This window comes from Oenanthe melanoleuca, chromosome 27 (genome assembly GCF_029582105.1).
Source record: "Oenanthe melanoleuca isolate GR-GAL-2019-014 chromosome 27, OMel1.0, whole genome shotgun sequence".
In the NCBI taxonomy this organism is placed as follows: Eukaryota; Metazoa; Chordata; class Aves; order Passeriformes; family Muscicapidae; genus Oenanthe; species Oenanthe melanoleuca.
The window spans coordinates 4,516,849-4,536,318 of NC_079360.1; the positions used below are offsets into that span (position 1 = coordinate 4,516,849).

Consider the following 19,470-nt stretch of genomic DNA (forward strand, 5'->3'; position numbering starts at 1 on the left):
CTCGGAGCGGGGTCCCCACGGGGCTCAGACTGGGGGGCTCCGGGCAGCGCTGCCGCCCGAGCTGGAGCGGCGGGGGCGAGCGGGGACGGGGGGGCTCCGGGCAGCGCCAGCCGCTGAACACGGTTTGGAGCCGGTGACGTCTGCTCCGGCATCGCCGAGGGAGAAGAACGGGCGGCAGAGCGCGGGGCCGGCTCCGGGCAGCTCCCTGCCCGCCATGAGCCCCCCGGGCCGGCCGGAGGGGCCGCCGGGGGCCGGGGGGCTCCGCTGAGCCCCAGCCATGGGGCCGTGGCCGTGGCCGCTGCTCTGCGGCTTCCAGGCGGTGCTGGTGCAGGTGGCCGTGCTGACGGCGGGGCAGCGGCCGCAGGAGAGACCCCCGAGGCCGGCGGGATGGTCGCCGGCCCCTTCATCCTCGTGGGCGCCCACCCCGGAGCCGGGAGCGCCGGGGGACAGCGAGGGCTCGGCGGCGGCTCTGGCGTTCCTGCGCACGGGCGATGCCGAGCGCCTGGCCCGGGCCAACTGCAGCGGGGCCGTTCCGGCGGGGGCTCCCGGGCCCGGGCCCCCCCCGGCTCTGCGGGCAGCCCTGCGAGCCGCCCCCGAGGCTCTGGCGCACTCGGCCAACTTCCTCAACATGCTCTTCCAGACCAACGACATCCGCGAGGCCAGCGTGGCCGAGGACGTGGAGTGGTACCAGGCGCTGGTGCGCAGCCTGGCCGAGGGGCACCCGTGGGTGCGCAGGGCGGTGCTGGCCCTGGACGCGCACCCGCTGGCCCCCAAGCCCCGGCTGATGCTGCAGGCCACCAAAGGGGACGGGCAGATCCTGCTGCAGGACGTTTCCAGCGCCGCTCCCAGCCTGGGCAACCTGAGCTGGGACAACGAGTGGTTCAACGCGCTCAAGGCGCAGCGCGTCCCGGCGCTCCGCAAGCGGGTGCTCAGCAATGACCTGCGCAGCCTGGAGACCCCCAAGTGGCAGCGGGGCGACAGCTACGTGGGGGACCCGGGCCACGTGCGCTGGTCCCCGCCGTTCCTGGAGTGCCGCGAGGGCCAGTTCCTGCCCACCTGGGTGGTCACGCTCTCCTCCGCCTTCTACGGGCTCAAGCCGGACCTCAGCCCCGAGTTCAAGTAAGGGGTTTGGGGGGTGCCCAGTGTGCGTGCTGGGGGTGCAGGTGGATGTGTCACCCACCCAGGGTGTCCCCAGCGTGTCCCTCTGCGTGTGCCTGCACCTGAAGCGGTTTTTATACATCCCCCTGTGTCCCCTCGGTGTCCCCTGTGCTGCCACCCCCCTGTCACTGCTAAGCCGGGCTGGGACCCCTCCTGGGAGCTGCGGGTGTCCTCGGGATTGGAGAGGGGGGCTCCTTCCTGCACCCCACAGAGAAAAGGGTTCAGCCGGGATCAGTCCCAGAGCGCGGACACGGCCCCATTTCCGAGGGGACACCCGTGTCCCCTTCGAAGAACCCAGGGAAGAGCGTTGGTCCCATGGGGGCCACCCCAGCAGCCCCCATTTCCCGATCGGTCGAGTTAAAATCCTTCTTGAGGTGCAGAATTCACACCCAGGAGCTGCTGCCCCGTCCCCAGCACCTCCAGACACGGCTCCGAGGGACAACGCCGCTGTCCGGGGGTCTGGGGACACCGCTGGCCGCTGTCATCGCCCCCCTGGCCCGTGCTGGCCCAGAGGCAGCGCTGGGGCTCGGCCGCCCTGGGTGGGGGGCTCGGGGTGGGCACAGGATGCCCCACGCCACCCCCTGAGCCCTGACCCCATCCCTGGTGGTCACAGGGGGGTCGTGCGGGTGGACGTGGAGCTGCGGGACGTGGCCATCGACCAGTGCTCCAGCGGGCCGGGCTGGTTCTCGGACACGCATCGCTGTGACCTCAACAGCACCCAGGTACCAACACCGGCACCGGGAGCAGAACCGGGGTACCCCGCACCCAACCCCGTGCCCCGCGTCCCTCCCTCCGGCCTGAGCTTTATCCTCTCTGCCGGGCGATCCATCTGCTTCGCTCAGCTGCTCTCGCACCGCGCCGAGCGGTTTATTGTGCAAATCTTCCCTCCCCAGCGCCGTGTGACCCGGCTGCTCTCTGCCCGGGCACGGCGGGCGCGGTGCGGACGGGGCTTGGCAGCATCACCCCGACCCTTCCAGCAGCGCCCAGCCCCGAGCCCGAGCGTCTCAGGGCTCGGCACAACCAGGGAGGGCGAACCCCGCAGCACCCCAGCTTTGCGGGGGATCCCATCCAGAGCTGCCCCCAAGAGGGAAAGGCGTCGCCAGCTCGTTTTTCCATCCAGAGGGGCCGGGCTGTGAGCCGGGCATCCCTCCAGAAAACAACAATGGGAGCGGAGCCGCCAGCGCGGCCGCTCGGGGCAGGAGGCGGCCGCGGGGGATTAGGGAGCGGTGCCCGGCCCGAGGCTGCCGTCACGGCTGGGCAGGATTAGGGCGCTCGGCTGCATTAGGTGTCCATTTAGGTTTTAGGGAGGGATTTGGGGCCAAGCTTTGGGTTTTAATTCTGAAATGTTTAACCACTGATTCCTCGCGGCCCTGGGGGAGGATGGTGTGGGGTCAGGTAGCCGTGAGCTGGGGGATGCTGGAGCCCCTGGGGAGGGGGGGTTTGGGGATTTGGGGACACAGGGGGTGGGGGATGTGTCTCAGGGTGTCTCCTTCAGTGTGTCCCCCAGGAGAGCCGCAGCTTCGTGCTCGGGAGGTACCTGTGCAGGTGCAAGCCGGGTTTTTACGGGGCCGGCGGAGTGGCCAGCGGTGCCTGGGCAGGTGGGTCCCTGCTGTCCCCAGCGGCACACGGACACGGCAGGGGGGACAGGGCTGGGGGGATTTGGGGACACAGAGCACGTGCCCTGGTGTGGGAGCACCAAGCCCTGGGATGTGCTGATCCCTCCTGGGTGTGCTGATCCCACCCCAATGCCGTGATCCCAGCTGGGTGTGCTGATCCCACCTGGGTGTGCTGATCCCTCCCGGGATCTGCTGATCCCTCCTGAGATGTCCTGATCCCACTTGGATGTTCTGATACTTCCTGGGATGTTCTGATCCCACCTGAGTGTGCCCATCCCACTTGGGATGCTCTGGTCCCACCCAGGATGTGCTGATCCTTCCTGGGACGCTCTGATCCCATTCAGGATGTTCTGATCCCACTTGGATGTTCTGATCCCACCCCAATACCGTGATCCCTCCTGGGATGTTCTGATCCTACCTGAGTGCTGTGATCTCACCTGGGCTGTGCTGATCCCACCAGGATGTTCTGATCCCACCTGGGATGTTCTGATCCCTCCTGGGATGTTCTGATCCCACCAGGATGTTCTGATCCCACCTGGGATGGTCTGATCCCACACAAGATGTTCTGATCCCACCTGGGATGTTCTCACTCCAATGCCACAATCCCACCTGGGTGTGCTGATCCCTCCTGGGATGTGCTGATCCTTCATGGAATGTGCTGATCCCACCCAAGGTGTTCTGATCCCACCTGGACATTCTGATCCCACCTGGAATGTTCTGATCCCACCAGGATGTTCTGATCCCACCAGGATGTTCTGATCCCACCTGGGATGGTCTGATCCCACACAAGATGTTCTGATCCCACCTGGGATGTTCTCACTCCAATGCCACAATCCCACCTGGGTGTGCTGATCCCTCCTGGGATGTGCTGATCCCACCCCAATGCCATGATCCCTCCTGGGATGTTCTGATCCTTCATGGAATGTGCTGATCCCACCCAAGGTGTTCTGATCCCACCTGGACATTCTGATCCCACCTGGAATGTTCTGATCCCACCTGAGTGCTGTGATCTCACCTGGAATGTTCTGATCCAGCCAGGATGTTCTGATCCCACCTGAGTGCTCTGATCCCACCCCAGATGTTGTAATCCCACCTGGAATATTTTGATCCCACGCAGGATGTTCCGATCCCACCCAAGATATTCTGATCCCACCTGGATGCTCTGATCCCACCCGGGATGTTCTGATCCCACCTGGAATGTTCTGATCCCACCCGGGATGTTCTGATCCCACCTGGAATGTTCTGATCCCACCCAGGATGTTCTGATCCCACCTGGAATGTTCTGATCCCTCCTGGGATGTTCTGATCCCACCTGGAATGTTCTGATCCCTCCTGGGATGCTCTGATTCCCCCCCCAACACCATGATCCCACCCAGGATGTTCTGATCCCACCTGGAATGTTCTGATCCCACCCGGGATGTTCTGATCCCACCTGGAATGCTCTGATCCCACCCAGGATGTTCTGATCCCCCTGGAATGCTCTGATCCCACCCGGATGTTCTGATCCCACCCAGGATGTTCTGATACCACCCAGGATGTTCTGATCCCACCCAGGATGTTCCGATCCCACCTGGAATGCTCTGACCCCCCCACCCCATCCCCACCGCCCCTCTCTCTGCCCCAGGTGTGCCGGGCTCGGACGGGGGCTCCCGGCTGCGGTGCCGCCCGTGCCGCCCGGGCTGTGCCACCTGCCAGGACGACACTCCCTGCCTGATCCAGGAGGACCCGGTGCTGCGGGCAGCGGTGCTGTCGTGCCAGGCCTGCTGCATGCTCGCCATCTTCCTCAGCATGCTCGTGTCCTACCACTTCCGACGCAGCAAGGCAAGGTGTCCCCGTGTCCCCGTGTCCCCCGTGTCCCCCCGTGTCCCCCCGTGTCCCCCCGCTCCACTGGTGTAACTGCCTGGGTTAGGGTGGTTCTAATTTCGGGGTTTGGATAGCTCTGAGAGCCCCCCGAGGCAGAATTCAGCTTCTCAGCTAGCCAGGAATGAGATTTTGGGAGTTGATGTAGAGGTTTCAAAAGTAGCTTTATTTCTATGAAGGGTTCTACCAGCAAAATCCGGATACATAGCACAGCAAGGGGTCTTTATAGATTGAAATTCTAACCAGTAAAATTATAAGTTGAGAACTATCCAATTTCTTTAAGATTTTAGGTGAGAAAAGACCAATCATCTAGTAGAGTTAAAGACCAATAGAAATCCCAAATGATAACAGGGGTTTTGGTAGGGGGGGAACATTTCTCATGAAAAGTTTCGTTGTCTCAGGGTGTGAGATCCCAGGGGCAGTTGTATCATCCACACACTGGCACCCCAAAACTGCAATCTAGGGGTCCCCCTGACTGTCCCCTCTCCCTTCCCTCCCTGCAGAGGATCAGGACATCAGGAATCATCCTGCTGGAGACCATCCTCTTCGGCTCGCTCCTCCTCTACTTCCCCGTGAGTACCCAGCTGTTCCCAGAGATGGAAAGCTCCAGGATGGCGTTTTCGGGGTGGAGCTGCCCCAAGCAGGGCACGGCTCCACCTAATTGTTAATTTTGCTGGCACGGGTCCGTGGGGGCTGCCGTATAAACCTTCTCAGAAAACCAAATCCCTTTTCTGCCGCTGGCTGCGGGCATTAATCCCTGCCCAAATCCCCCCTCCCCTCCCGCGGGTGCTGCAGGGTCACGGGGGAGGGTGGCCTGAAATCCAGGTGGTGGCTGAGGGGGATCCAGCCTGCAATTCCCCCCTCCCACCGCTCCAGGTGTTCATCCTGTACTTCAAGCCCAGCATCTTCCGCTGCATCGTGCTGCGCTGGGTGCGGATGCTCGGCTTCGCCATCGTCTACGGCACCATCACCCTCAAGCTCTACAGGTAGCTGGGGTTGGGCTGGGGGCTCGGGACCCCCAGGGAGGGCTCAGGATCCCCAGGGTGGGGAGGGTTTGGAGCTCAGGAGTCCCAGAGTGGGGCGGTTTGGGGCTCGGGACCCCCAGAGTGGGGAGGGTTTGGATGCTGAGGACACTCATGGTGGGATTAGGGAGGTCTGGGGGATTGGGATGCCCAGAGTGGGGAGGGTTTGGGGCTCGGGACCCCCAGAGTGAGGAAGGTTTGGGGCTCGGGACCCCCAGAGTGGGAAGGGTTTGGGGCTCAAGACCCCCATAGTGGGGAGGGCTTGGGGCTCAGGACCCCCATAGTGGGGAGGGCTTGAGGCTCGGGACCCCCAGAGTGGGGAGGGTTTGGGTGCTGAGGACACCCATGGTGGGATTGGGGAGGTCTGGGGGCTCGGGACACCCACATAGGGGAGGGTTTGGGGCTCAGGACCTCCAGAGTGGGGAGGATTTGGGGCTCAGGACCCCCACAGTGGGGAGGGTTTGGGGCTCAGGACCTCCAGAGTGGGGAGGATTTGGGGCTCAGGACCCCCACAGCAGGAAGGGTTTGGGTGCTAAGGCACCCACAGTGGGAAGGGTTGGGGGTTCAGGATTCCTGCACTGGGACAGGCTGGGGGCTCAGGATCCCATAGGGAGGGGTGCTCGGGATGCCTGCAGTGGGAGGCTGGGGGCTTGGAACCCCCATACTGGGATGGGCTGGGGTCTCACTGGAATGAGATCTCACTGGGATCGGCTGGGTCTCACTGGGATGGGTTGTGGTCTCACTAGAATGGGGTCTCAGGATGGGTCGGGGTCTCACTGGGATGGGTTGGTGTCTCACTAGAATGGGGTCTCAGGATGGGTTGGGGTCTCCTGGGATGGGGTCTCCTGGGATGGGATCTCAGGATGGGTTGGGGTCTCCTGGGATGGGGTCTCCTGGGATTGGCTGGAGTCTCCTGGGATGGGATCTCAGGATGGGTCGGGGTCTCACTGGGATGGGTTGGGGTCTCAGGAAGGGTTGGTGTCTCCAGGGATGAGTTGGGGTCTCACTGCAATGGGGTGTCAGGATGGGCTGGGGTCTCACTGGGACAGGTTGGGGTCTCCTGGAATGGGATCTCACTGGGATGGGCTGGGTCTCACTGGGGTGGGGTCTCCTGGGATGGGATCTCAGGATGGGCTGGGGTCTCAGGATGGGTTAGGGTTTCAGTAGGATGGGCTGGGGTCTCAGGATAGATTGGGGTCTCACTGGGAAAGGATGGGATGGGATGGGATGGGATGGGATGGGATGGGATGGGATGGGATGGGATGGGATGGGATGGGATGGGATGGGATGGGATGGGATGGGATGGGACAGGATGGGATAATGGGACGGGATGGGATGGGACAGGATGGGATAATGGGATGGGATGGGATTTTGGGATGGGATGGGATGGGATGGGATGGGATGGGATGGGATGGGATGGGATGGGATGGGATGGGATGGGATGGGATGGGATGGGGGGATGGGACAGGATGGGATAATGGGATGGGATGGGCTCTCAGGCCGGGCTGGCTCTCACCCATCCCCCCGCAGGGTGCTGAAGGTGTTCCTGTCCCGCACGGCCCAGCGCGCTCCCTACGTGTCGAGCGGGCGGGTGCTGCGCATGCTGGCGCCCATCCTGCTGCTGGTGCTCTGGTTCCTGGCAGCCTGGACCATCGGCATGCTGGAGAACGCCCACAAGAACATCCCGCTGGTCATCCGAGCCCAGACCAACCGCGGCCTCCACTTCTCCATCTGCGGCCACGACTGCTGGGATTACATGATGGTCATCGGTGAGACCGGCCCCGGGACCCCATCCCATCACTGTGGGGAGTTCATCCTCTTATCCTTTCAGTCTTCCTGAAAGCCACAAGGATTTACGGGTCTCCCATCCCATCCCATCCCATCCCATCCCATCCCATCCCATCCCATCCCATCCCATCCCATCCCATCCCATCCCATAAATGTGAGGTTTTCATTCCATTGTTTGATCTGCCTGGAAACGGCAAGAATCTGAGGGTTCCACAGCCCTGAGACCCCATCCCATAAATGTGGGACTTTCATTCTCTTATCCTTTTAATCTTCCTGAAAACTGCAAGGATCTGTGGGTCTCCCATCCCATCCCATCCCATCCCATCCCATCCCATCCCATCCCATCCCATCCCATCCCATCCCATCCCATCCCATCCCATCATTGTGGAGCTTTTATTCCTTTGTCCATTTAATCCTCCTGGAGGTTCCAAGGACCTGGAGATCCCCACAGCCCCAGGACCCCATCCCATAAATTGTGGATCTTTCATTCCTTTGTTCAATCCTCTTGGAAGCTGCAAGGACGTGGGGGTTCCGCAGCCTGTGTACCCCATCCCATAAATGTGGGGATTTCATTCCCTTGTCCTTTCAATCCTCCTGTAAGCTGCAAGGACCCGGGATCCCCACAGCCCCAGAACCCAATCCCATAATTCTGGGACTTTCATTCATAATTGTGGGATTTTCATTCCTTTGTCTCTTTAATCCACCTGGGGGCTGCAAGGACCTGGAGATGCCCACAGCTCCAGGACCCCAATCCCATAAACGTGGGGCTTTCATTCCCTTGTCCCTTTAATCCTCCTGGTTCCAAGGAAGATTTGGGAGCCCCAGCTGCCTCCCACCCTCCCCCTGAGCATCTCCTGGAGCAGATGTTGAATCCCAAACTTGGGGATGCTCCAGACCTGGGCTGAGGGTGGTGAGCAGCAGCCGAGCCCCCCCAAAATCTGCCGGGGCTGGGTGTGGCTGCTCAGGGTGTCCCCTCTGTGCCCCACAGCCGAGGTGCTGTTCCTGCTGTGGGGCAGCTTCCTGTGCTACGCCACGCGCGCCGTGCCCTCGGCGTTCCACGAGCCCCGCTACATGGGCATCGCCCTCCACAACGAGCTCATGGTCTCTGCTGCCTTCCACGTGGTCAGGTAGGTCTGGAAATCAAAGTTTTCCCACCCCTGGGGATGGTCAGCAGCTATCCCGAGGTGGGAAGGGTCTGGGTGTTCAGGATCTGCAAAGGAAAAGGGGTTTGGGTGTTCGGGACCTCTAAAGGAAAAGGGGTTTGGGTGTTCAGGATGTCCAAAGGAAAAGGGGTTCGGGTGTTCAGGATCTGCAAAGGAAAAGGGGTTTGGGTGTTCAGGACCTCTAAAAGAAAAGGAGTTTGGGTGTTCAGGATGTCCAAAGGAAAAGGGGTTCGGGTGTTCAGGATCTCTAAAGGAAAAGGGGTTTGGGTGTTCAGGATCTGCAAAGGAAAAGGGGTTTGGGTGTTCAGGATCTCTAAAGGAAAAGGGGTTTGGGTGTTCAGGATGTCCAAAGGAAAAGGGGTTTGGGTGTTCAGGATCTCCAAAGGAAAAGGGGTTTGGGTGTTCAGGATCTCCAAAGGAAAAGGGGTTTGGGTGTTCAGGATCTCTAAAGGAAAAGGGGTTTGGGTGCTCGGGATCTCTAAAGAAAAAGGGGGTTGGGTGTTCAGGATCTCTAAAGGAAAAGGGATTTGGGTGTTCAGGATGTCCAAAGGAAAAGGAGTTTGGGTGTTCAGGATCTCTAAAGGAAAAGGGGTTTGGGTGTTCGGGATCTCTAAAGGAAAAGGGGTTTGAGTGCTCGGGATCTGCAAAGGAAAAGGGGTTTGGGTGTTCAGGATCTGCAAAGGAAAAGGGGTTTGGGTGTTCAGGATCTCCAAAGGAAAAGGAGTTTGGGTGTTCAGGATCTCTAAAGGAAAAGGGGTTTGGGTGTTCAGGATCTCCAAAGGAAAAGGAGTTTGGGTGTTCGGGATCTCTAAAGGAAAAGGGGTTTGGGTGTTCGGGATCTCTAAAGGAAAAGGGGTTTGGGTGTTCGGGATCTGCAAAGGAAAAGGGGTTTGGGTGTTCAGGATCTGCAAAGGAAAAGGGGTTTGGGTGTTCAGGATCTCCAAAGGAAAAGGGGTTTGGGTGCCCAGGCAGGGGGGGCTGTGGGGTCTGGAGGTGGGGAGGGGGCTGCAGTGGGACCTGGCACTGCCCTCTTGATCCTTTCCAGGTTCCTGATTGTCCCCTCGCTGCATCCGGACTGGACTCTGCTGCTCTTCTTCGCTCACACCCACGGCACCATCACCATGACCCTGGCGCTGCTCTTCATTCCCAAGGTATTCCCGGGAAGGAACGGAGCTGGGGAAGGGGCTGGAGCGCCAGGAGAGGCTGAGGGAGCTGGGAAAGGGGCTCAGCCAGGAGAAAAGGAGGCTCAGGGAGATCCTTGTGGCTCTGCACAACTCGCTGGCAGGAGGGGGAAGCTGGGGAGGGTCAGGATCTGCTCCCAGGTCAGGCTCTGCTCCCAGGGAACGAGGACAGGAGGAGAAGGAACAGCCTCAGGCTGAGCCAGGAGAGGTTTGGGTTGGATATTGGGGAAATTTCTCATGGAAAGGGCGATCAGGAGTTGGAACAAGTGGAGTCCCCATCCCTGGAAGTGCTGGAGAACGTGGTTGTGGCACTTGGGGACACGTTTTAGTGGTGGCTTTGTCAGCACTGGGCGCACAGCTGGACTCGCTGCCCTCGGAGAGCTTTTCCAGCCTCAGCAATTCCGTGATTCCATCACTAACACTCACCCCAGAGGCCGGGGGAGCTGGGACAGGAGCCCCCGAGTGACTCCCCCGTGTCCCCGCGCAGTTCCTGCACACGGGCTCGCCGCTGCGGGAGGAGATCACGGCCGAGGTGTACGAGGACGAGCTGGACATGCGGCGCTCGGGCTCCTGCATGAACAGCAGCATCGCGTCCGCCTGGAGCGAGCACAGTCTCGACCCCGATGACATTCGGGTGGGTGGCACACTCAGGACCTTCTTTTGACGCTAGCTGTGCAGAGTAAGAGGTGCCTTTCGCAATCTTTTCCTGATGCAAAGCAGAGGGAGGGGAGGAGGGGGTGCAGGGTGACCCCACCCGGGAGGGCTCCTCTGGGCAGCGCGGAGGGGTTTGGGGACATGGGGACAAGCCGGCCGCAGCCCCCGCTGTAGGCGCTCTCCTCTCTCCCTTTTCTCTGCCGCGTCCCCCCCCGCCCGCGGCGCAGGAGGAGCTGAAGAAGCTTTACCGGCAGCTGGAGGTGCACAAGACGTGGCGGATGGCGAGCAACAACCCGCACCTGGGCAAGAAGCGCAGCTCCCGCCGCAGCCTCGCCCGCTCCATCCTGCGCCGCGGCGGAGCCGAGCCGGCCGAGAGCGGGGATCGCCCGGGGAGCGCGTCCCGCCGCAGCTCCTCGGCCAAGCGGCTGGTGGATGGCGGCGGGAGCAGCCTGAGGATGCGGGATGAGAGCTCCCGGCGCCGCTCCTCAGCGCTGCGCAAATCCCGCAGCTCCGAGGGACCCCCGCGGGAGCCGCGCACCCCCAGCCCGCCCGGGGAGGCTCCTCCGGAGGCCGCGCTGGAGCTGGAGCAATCCGACAGCGACTCGCTGGATGCCGCCCCGCTGCTCTGCAAATCGGCCAGCGCCCAAAACCTGGCGGGGCACTGGCGGCGACCCCCGGGCCGCGCCCCGCCCTTGCAGAAGTCGCACAGCGTTGTCAGCGGGGCGCGGGACGCGGCGCTGCTGGCCGCCCGCAGGGACGAGTGGCGCGGCAGCCGCCACCGCTCCGCGCCCGCCGCGAGGGTCCCCAGCGACACGGCGACACCGCGGAGCGACAAGGGATCCCAGGAGGACGTGGCCCCGCTGGGAGATGCCAAGGGGCACAAACATGTCACCTACGGGCCCGTCAAGAGCGTCAGCGTTGACAGCGCGCACCCGCCCAGGAGGGTGAGGGTGACGGTGAAGAAAACTCCCCCTCCGCCCCCCGTTCGCTACCAGAGCCTGCAGCGCTCGGGGACGCTCGGGGACGGCCCGGAGCCACCCCCGGGTGCCCCGGCAGAGGCGGGAGACGCGGAGGGGACAGCAGGGGACGAGCCGGAGCGCGCCTCCCCCCCGGCAGGGAAAGGCAGGTTGGTGACCCCGAGCGCCAGCTCGGCTCACGTCTGTCCCTGGGAGCTGGTGCAGGAAGAGATCCTGAGCAGGAAACAAAAAGCGGCCGAGGCAGCCGAGGCAGCAGAGTCAGAGACCGCTGGTGACACAGCGGCCACCAGCCCCGGCACCAAGCCGCCCTCCCAGAAGCGTTTCCGGAGCCTGGGACTCGCCATCAAAGCCCTGAACCGCTCCAAGGGGAAGAGCATCCTGAAAGCGAAAAGCGAGGGGAGCCTCAGAAAAAGGGGGAGCAGCAGGAGGGAGAAGCCCGGGCTGGCAGAGATCTCGGCCGTGTCCCTCGGGGGGTTCAGCCCGGACGCCGCTGCCAAAAGCCCCGAGAGGAGCGGGCAGAGCCTCGCCCTCCAGCACAACAACAACGCCGCCGTCCCCGGGGAAGCCGCGGACTGGGGGGACAGCGGGACAGGACAGTGGGACAGCCTGGCCCCGGGGACAGGCGATGGCGACAAAGCGGCAGAAGAGCCCAGCGCTGCCCCAGGGGACGCTCTGGAGCCACCAGCCAGCGCGGAGGTGGCACAGCCACGGGAAGGGGACGAGGATCTGGGGGAGGACATTCCTGAAGTCACAGAGGAGGAAGGGACACTGGAACAGCTCGAGGGGGCTGGAAGGACGGAGGAGGAGCAGCCGCCCGCAAAACCCACCCCGAGCAGCGTTGGTCCGCCCGGAATTCCGGCTGGAAGGGGAGCCTTGCTGCGCCAGGAGGCGATCGCTGCCCGGGAGGATGGCGGGATCCCCGAGAGCCCGGACAAGGCGCTGGAAAAGGGGAGCAGCCAGCCCGAGCCCGAGCGGGGCCCCGGGAGCAGCTGGAGTGCGCAGGGAGAGCTCAGTCCTGCGGGAGATTCCAGCTCCAAAGCAGGAATTTTTCCTGGGAAGGGCGGTAGCGAGGGGGATTCTCAGCGCTCTGAGGGGGTGGAAAAACCAGCAGAGCTGCCGAGAGTGGCCGGGGATCACGTAGAGGGGAGGAGGGCTGAGGTGTGCCCGTGGGAACAGGGAAGGAGTGTCCGAGCAGAAATCTGCCCCTGGGACACAGAGGGGGCTCGGCCGGAGCAGGAGGGGCAGGCAGCTCCCAAATCTGGAAGTGTGGAGCAGCCTGGGATGGGGATCGCAGGAAAACCCCCAGCTCTGCCCAAAACCTCATCCCAGCGGGCTGGAACCAAGGAGAGCAAAAAGGCCAACATCTGTCCCTGGGAGGTGGAGGATGAGTTGTGCCCAAAAACAGAGATCTGCCCCTGGGAAGAGACTGAAGTTCCGTCGGGGAGGCACAGATTGAAGCAGGACACGGGAGGCTCTTCCAAAGGGGAAGAAAAAGTGCGATCCAGAGCATCAGAAAAAGGAAAGCAGCCCCCAGGCAAAACTCTGCCCGAATCTTCCTCAGGGAAATCCCAGAGCTCGGAGAGGGCAGAGATCTGTCCTTGGGAATCGCAGGACTCCAAATCCAATGATAAAGCTGCAATCTGTCCCTGGGAGTCTCAGGAACTTAAACCCAGTGATAAAGCTGCAATCTGTCCCTGGGAAGTGACTGAACCTCAGCTGGAGAAAGGAACAGCCCCAGGTAAGGAGAAACAGCCAGGAAAAGAAGCCTCCAAAGCTCTGGAGAAGGGGAGCAAAGAGAGGGAATCGATCTGTCCTTGGGAGAGCAAGGACATGGAGCAGCCCACGGCCAAAATCCAAACTGAGAGCTCAGAACTACCCAAATCTCCTTCAGGGAAATCCCAGAGCTCAGAGAGCCTGAGGGAAGAGATCTGTCCATGGGAGTCTCAGGATATTAAATCCAGTGATAAATGTGAGATCTGTCCCTGGGAAGTGATTGAACCTCAGCTGGAGAAAGGAACAGCTTCAGTTAAGGAGAGACTGCCAGCAAGAGAAGCCTCCATAGTTCTGGAGAAGGGGAGCAGAGAGAGAGAATCGATCTGTCCTTGGGAGAGCCCAGACACGGAGCAGCCTCTGTCTGAATCCCAAACTGGGAGCTCAAAACTGCTCAAATCTCCTTCAGCAAAATCCCAGAGCTCAGAGAGCCTGAGGGAAGAGATCTGTCCATGGGAGACCCAGGATATTAAATCCAGTGACAGAGCTGAGATCTGTCCTTGGGAGTCTCAGGACTCCAAATCCAGTGAAAAAGCTGAAATCCCTCTCTGGGACGTGGTTGCATATCAGCTGGAAAAAACAGCAACTCCAGAAATGAAGAGATTCCCACGAAAACAACCTTCCAAAGCTCTGGAGAAGGGGAGCAGAGAGAGGGAATCCAGCTCTTCTTGGGAGAGCTCAGACACAGAGAAGCGCCCAGCCAGACCCCAAACTGGGAGCCCAGCACTGCCCAAATCTCCTTCAGGGAAATCCCAGAGCTCAGAGAGCCTGAGGGCAGAGATCTGTCCCTGGGAGAGTCAGGACTCTAAATCCAGTGATAAAGCAGAGATCTGTCCCTGGGAAGTGGCTGCAGCTCCCTCCAAGGGGGACAAGCGCATCACGCGCCAGGCAGCGCTGGCCAGCCCGGACAGATCCCCGGACAGCAGAGACCGAGTGTCCATCTGTCCTTGGGAGAGCCCAGACACGGAGCAGCCCCTGGCCAGAGCTCAAACTGGGAGCCCAGAACTGCCCAAATCTCCTTCAGCAAAATCCCAGAGCTCAGAGAGTCTGAGGGAAGAGATCTGTCCATGGGAGAGTCAGGATATTAAATCCAGTGATAAATCTGAAATCTGCCCCTGGGAGTCTCAGGACTCCAAATCCAGTGATAAAGCTGAAATACCTCTCTGGGATGTGGTTGCACATCAGCTGGAAAAAACAGCAACGCCAGAAATGAAGAGACAGCCACGAAAACAACCTTCCAAAGCTCTGGAGAAGGGGAGCAGAGAGAGGGAATCCAGCTCTTCTTGGGAGAGCCCAGACACAGAGAAGTGCCCGGACAGACCCAAAATTGGGAGTCCAGCACTGCCCAAATCTCCTACAGGGAAATCCCAGAGCTCAGAGAGCCTGAGGGCAGAGATCTGTCCCTGGGAGGGTCAGGACTCTAAATCCAGTGATAAAGCCGAGATCTGTCCCTGGGAAATGACTGAACCTCAGCTGGAGAAAGAAACAGCTCCAGGAAAGGAGAGACTTGCAGGAAAAGAAGCCTCCATAGTTCTGGAGAAGGGGAGCAGAGAGAGAGAATCGATCTGTCCTTGGGAGAGCACAGACACAGAGCAGCCGCTGGATAAACCCAAAACTGGGAGCCCAGCACTGCCCAAATCTCCTTCAGGGAAATCCCAGAGCTCAGAGAGCCTGAGGGCAGAGATCTGTCCCTGGGAGAGCCAGGACTCTAAATCCAGTGATAAAGCCGAGATCTGTCCCTGGGAAGTGGCTGCAGCTCCCTCCAAGGGGGACAAGCGCAACACGCGCCAGGCAGCGCTGGCCAGCCCGGACAGATCCCCGGACAGCAGAGACCGAGTGTCCATCTGTCCTTGGGAGAGCCCAGACACGGAGCAGCTCCTGGCCAGAGCCCAAACTGGGAGCCCAGCACTGCCCAAATCTCCTTCAGCAAAATCCCAGAGCTCAGAGAGCCTGAGGGAAGAGATCTGTCCATGGGAGTCCCAGGATATTAAATCCAGTGATAAATCTGAAATCTGCCCCTGGGAGTCTCAGGACTCCAAATCCAGTGAAAAAGCTGAAATCCCTCTCTGGGACGTGGTTGCACATCAGCTGGAAAAAACAGCAACCCCAGAAATGAAGAGACAGCCACGAAAACAACCTTCCAAAGCTCTGGAGAAGGGGAGCAGAGAGAGGGAATCCAGCTCTTCTTGGGAGAGCCCAGACACAGAGAAGCGCCCGGCCAGACCCCAAACTGGGAGCCCAGCACTGCCCAAATCTCCTTCAGGGAAATCCCAGAGCTCAGAGAGCCTGAGGGCAGAGATCTGTCCCTGGGAGAGTCAGGACTCTAAATCCAGTGATAAAGCTGAGATCTGTCCCTGGGAAATGACTGAACCTCAGCTGGAGAAGGGAACAGCTCCAGGTAAGGAGAGACTGCCAGCAAGAGAAGCCTCCATAGTTCTGGAGAAGGGGAGCAGAGACCAAGTGTCCATCTGTCCTTGGGAGAGCCCAGACATGGAGAAGCCTCTGGCAAAACCCCAAACTGGGAGCTCAGAACTGCTCAAATCTCCTTCAGCAAAATCCCAGAGCTCAGAGAACCTGAGGGAAGAGATCTGTCCATGGGAGTCCCAGGATATTAAATCCAGTGACAGAGCTGAGATCTGTCCTTGGGAGTCTCAGGACTCCAAATCCAGTGATAAAGCTGAAATCCCTCTCTGGGATGTGGTTGCACATCAGCTGGAAAAAACAGCAACTCCAGAAATGAAGAGATTCCCACGAAAACAACCTTCCAAAGCTCTGGAGAAGGGGAGCAGAGAGAGGGAATCCAGCTCTTCTTGGGAGAGCCCAGACACGGAGCAGCGCCCAGCCAGACCCCAAACTGGGAGCACAGCACTGCCCAAATCTCCTTCAGGGAAATCCCAGAGCTCAGAGAGCCTGAGGGCAGAGATCTGTCCCTGGGAGAGTCAGGACTCTAAATCCAGTGATAAAGCAGAGATCTGTCCCTGGGAAGTGGCTGCAGCTCCCTCCAAGGGGGACAAGCGCATCACGCGCCAGGCAGCGCTGGCCAGCCCGGACAGATCCCCGGACAGCAGAGACCGAGTGTCCATCTGTCCTTGGGAGAGCCCAGACATGGAGCAGCCCCTGGCCAGAGCCCAAACTGGGAGCCCAGCACTGCCCAAATCTCCTTCAGGGAAATCCCAGAGCTCAGAGAGTCTGAGGGAAGAGATCTGTCCATGGGAGTCCCAGGATGTTAAATCCAGTGATAAATCTGAAATCTGCCCCTGGGAGGTGGCTGAACCTCAGCTGGAGAAGGGAACAGGATCTGGAAAGGGCAAACTTTCAGGAAAAGAAGAGACCAAACCTCTGGACAAGAGGAGCAGACAGAGAGAATCAATTGGTTCTTGGGAGAGCCGAGACACAGAGCAGCCCCTGGCCAGACCCCGAACTGGGAGCTCTCTACTGCCCAAATCTCCTTCAGCAAAATCCCAGAACACAGAGAGTCTGAGGGAAGAGATCTGTCCTTGGGAGAGTCAGGAATCTAAATCCAGTGAAAAAGCTGAAATCCCTCTCTGGGATGTGGTTGCACATCAGCTGGAAAAAACAGCAACTCCAGAAATGAAGAGATTCCCACGAAAACAACCTTCCAAAGCTCTGGAGAAGGGGAGCAGAGAGAGGGAATCCAGCTCTTCTTGGGAGAGCCCAGACACAGAGAAGCGCCCAGCCAGACCCCAAACTGGGAGCACAGCACTGCCCAAATCTCCTTCAGGGAAATCCCAGAGCTCAGAGAGCCTGAGGGCAGAGATCTGTCCCTGGGAGAGTCAGGACTCTAAATCCAGTGATAAAGCCGAGATCTGTCCCTGGGAAGTGGCTGCAGCTCCCTCCAAGGGGGACAAGCGCATCACGCGCCAGGCAGCGCTGGCCAGCCCGGACAGATCCCCGGACAGCAGAGACCGAGTGTCCATCTGTCCTTGGGAGAGCCCAGACATGGAGCAGCCCCTGGCCAGACCCCAAACTGGGAGCCCAGCACTGCCCAAATCTCCTTCAGGGAAATCCCAGAGCTCAGACAGCCTGAGGGCAGAGATCTGTCCCTGGGAGAGTCAGGACTCTAAATCCAGTGATAAAGCTGAAATCTGTCCCTGGGAAATGACTGAACCTCAGCTGGAGAAAGGAACAGCTCCAGGAAAGGAGAGACTGCCAGGAAAAGAAGCCTCCATAGTTCTGGAGAAGGGGAGCAGAGAGAGAGAATCGATCTGTCCTTGGGAGAGCCCAGGCATGGAGCAGCCGCTGGATAAACCCAAAACTGGGAGCCCAGCACTGCCCAAAGAATCTTCAGAGAAATCCCAGAGCTCAGAGAGCCTGAGGGCAGAGATCTGTCCCTGGGAGAGCCAGGACTCTAAATCCAGTGATAAATCCGAGATCTGTCCCTGGGAAGTGGCTGAACCTCAGCTGGAGAAAGGAACAGCTCCAGGAAAGGAGAGACTTGCAGGAAAAGAAGCCACCAAAGCTCTGGAGAAGGGGAGCAGAGAGAGGGAATCGATCTGTCCTTGGGAGAGCCCAGGCATGGAGCAGCCCCCAGCCAAACCCCAGACTGGGAGCTCAGAACTTCCCAAATCTCCTTCAGGGAAATCTCAGAGCTCAGAAATGGCAGAGATCTGTTCCTGGAAGGTTGAATCCAGTGATAAATCTGAGGTCTGTCCCTGGGAAGGGGCTGAACCTCAGCTGGTGAAAGAGACTGGCCCAAGTAAGGAGAAACTCTCAGCAGGAGAATCATCCAAAGCTGTGGAGAAAGGGAGCAGAGACCGAGAGTCCATCTGTCCCTGGGAGAGCCTGGACACAGAGGAGCTGTCCCTGAAAAGTGCTGTGGGAAAGGAGCCATCCATGAAATCCAGCAGCAGAGAGAGCAGGAAATCTGAAATTTGCCCCTGGGAAGCAGCAGAGCCCCTTGGGTCAGAGGAGGAAATCTCCCAGGCACAGGGAGCGCACAGAGCTTCCCCCGCTGTGTCTCCAGCACTTGTGGAACAATCCAGGGGCAGATCCCACAGGGAGGCCGGGCACAAGCCCCTGTGCCGGCTCCAGCCCAGCACCCAGCACGCAGGGCTGGGCAGCAGCTCCAGCCCCAGCCCTGGCCTGGCTGAGGTTTGTCCCTGGGAAGCTGCAGAGGCTCCATCAGCAGCTGCCAAGCCCAGCTTGGACACGGGGAAAAGCTCTGAGGTGTGTCCGTGGGAGGAGGAGAGCACAGAGCCCTCGGGGAGCTGCCCCGGGCAGGGCAGAGCTGGGGGCAGCCCCCAGGATGGGGGTGGGGAGTGAGGGGATCCAGCACCAGAGGCTCCATCCATGGATCCATCCATCCATCATCCATCCATGGATCCATCCATCCACCAATGGATCCAATCATCCATCCATCCATGGATTCATCTATCCATCCATGGATCCATCCACCAATGGATCCATCCATCCACCAATGGATCCATCCATCCATCCATCCACGGACTCATCCATCCATCTACCCATCCATTCTTTCATGGATCCATCCACCCATCCATCCATGCCTTTGTCTGTCCATCCATCCATCCAATCCATGCCTTTGTCTGTCCATCCATCCATCCATCCATCCCTCCTGTCAGGGAGGGGAAAGCTGGAGCTGGAGGCTGCTCCCCCCCACCCAGCCCCAGTGTTGGGTTTGGGGGCTCTGAAGGTCCTGGCTGTGTAATTTTGTGTAAATACAGGAAATAAATGGAATTATCTTGGAGTGTGCTCGGAGAGGCTCAATGTGAGGTGGGGAAGGGGCTGGAGAGGAAATCCAGCACTGGAGGAATTGAGTGGCACAGGTTGGAGAGGGGTTGACTGAAGGAAAGGCCATTCTCCCAAAAAAGCCACATTCCACCCAAAAACCTCCTTTTCATTCGGAGCCAGGGCTGGGGAACCCCACAGATCCCCAGCTTTGGAGGGAAGGGACCTTAAAGCCCATCCAGGGACACATCCCAGTGTCCAGGGTGCTCCAGCCTGGCCTTGGACACTTCCAGGGATCCAGGGGCAGCCACAGCTTCTCTGGGAAATCCATCCCAGCCCCTCCTCACCCTCACAGCCAGGAATTCTTTCCCAAAATCCCACCTATCCCTGCCCCATGGGACTGGGAACCCATTCCCTGTGTCCTGTCCCTTCATTTCTCTCTCCATTTTTTCCTGTAGCTCCATCAGGGACTGGAATCCTCAATGAGGTCACCCCAAAAATCCCCTTTTCCAGCCTGAACAATCCCAGTCATCTCCTCCCTCTGGGTTTTCAGGAATTCCATCCCCTCCTGCCCT

At 59.9% G+C, this 19,470-nt stretch overlaps 1 protein-coding gene across 1 annotated transcript; it reads left to right on the forward strand.

Annotated features, from left to right (window-relative positions):
• Positions 1-277: 277 nt before the first annotated feature.
• On the forward strand, positions 278-18,601 carry GPR179 (G protein-coupled receptor 179). The gene is made up of 18 exons (XM_056512229.1): positions 278-1,119; positions 1,772-1,880; positions 2,654-2,756; positions 4,399-4,595; positions 5,138-5,206; positions 5,511-5,620; positions 7,187-7,425; positions 8,433-8,571; positions 9,653-9,758; positions 10,276-10,422; positions 10,670-12,953; positions 13,890-14,032; positions 14,264-14,359; positions 14,633-15,094; positions 15,971-16,453; positions 16,694-17,188; positions 17,390-17,725; positions 17,999-18,601. Exons 1-18 carry the CDS (start codon positions 278-280, stop codon positions 18,470-18,472), a joined length of 6,834 nt encoding a protein of 2,277 aa, XP_056368204.1. The 3' UTR covers positions 18,473-18,601.
• Positions 18,602-19,470: the final 869 nt, after the last annotated feature.

Coding starts and splice junctions, on each gene's coding strand:
- GPR179 (XM_056512229.1), top strand. CDS start 278: ATGGGGCCGTGGCCGTGGCCGCTGCTCTGCGGCTTCCAGGCGGTGCTG. Junction 5,207..5,510: donor CGCTCCTCCTCTACTTCCCC/GTGAGTACCCAG, acceptor CCACCGCTCCAG/GTGTTCATCCTGTACTTCAA. Junction 14,033..14,263: donor CAGAGATCTGTCCCTGGGAA/GTGGCTGCAGCT, acceptor TGTCCATGGGAG/AGTCAGGATATTAAATCCAG.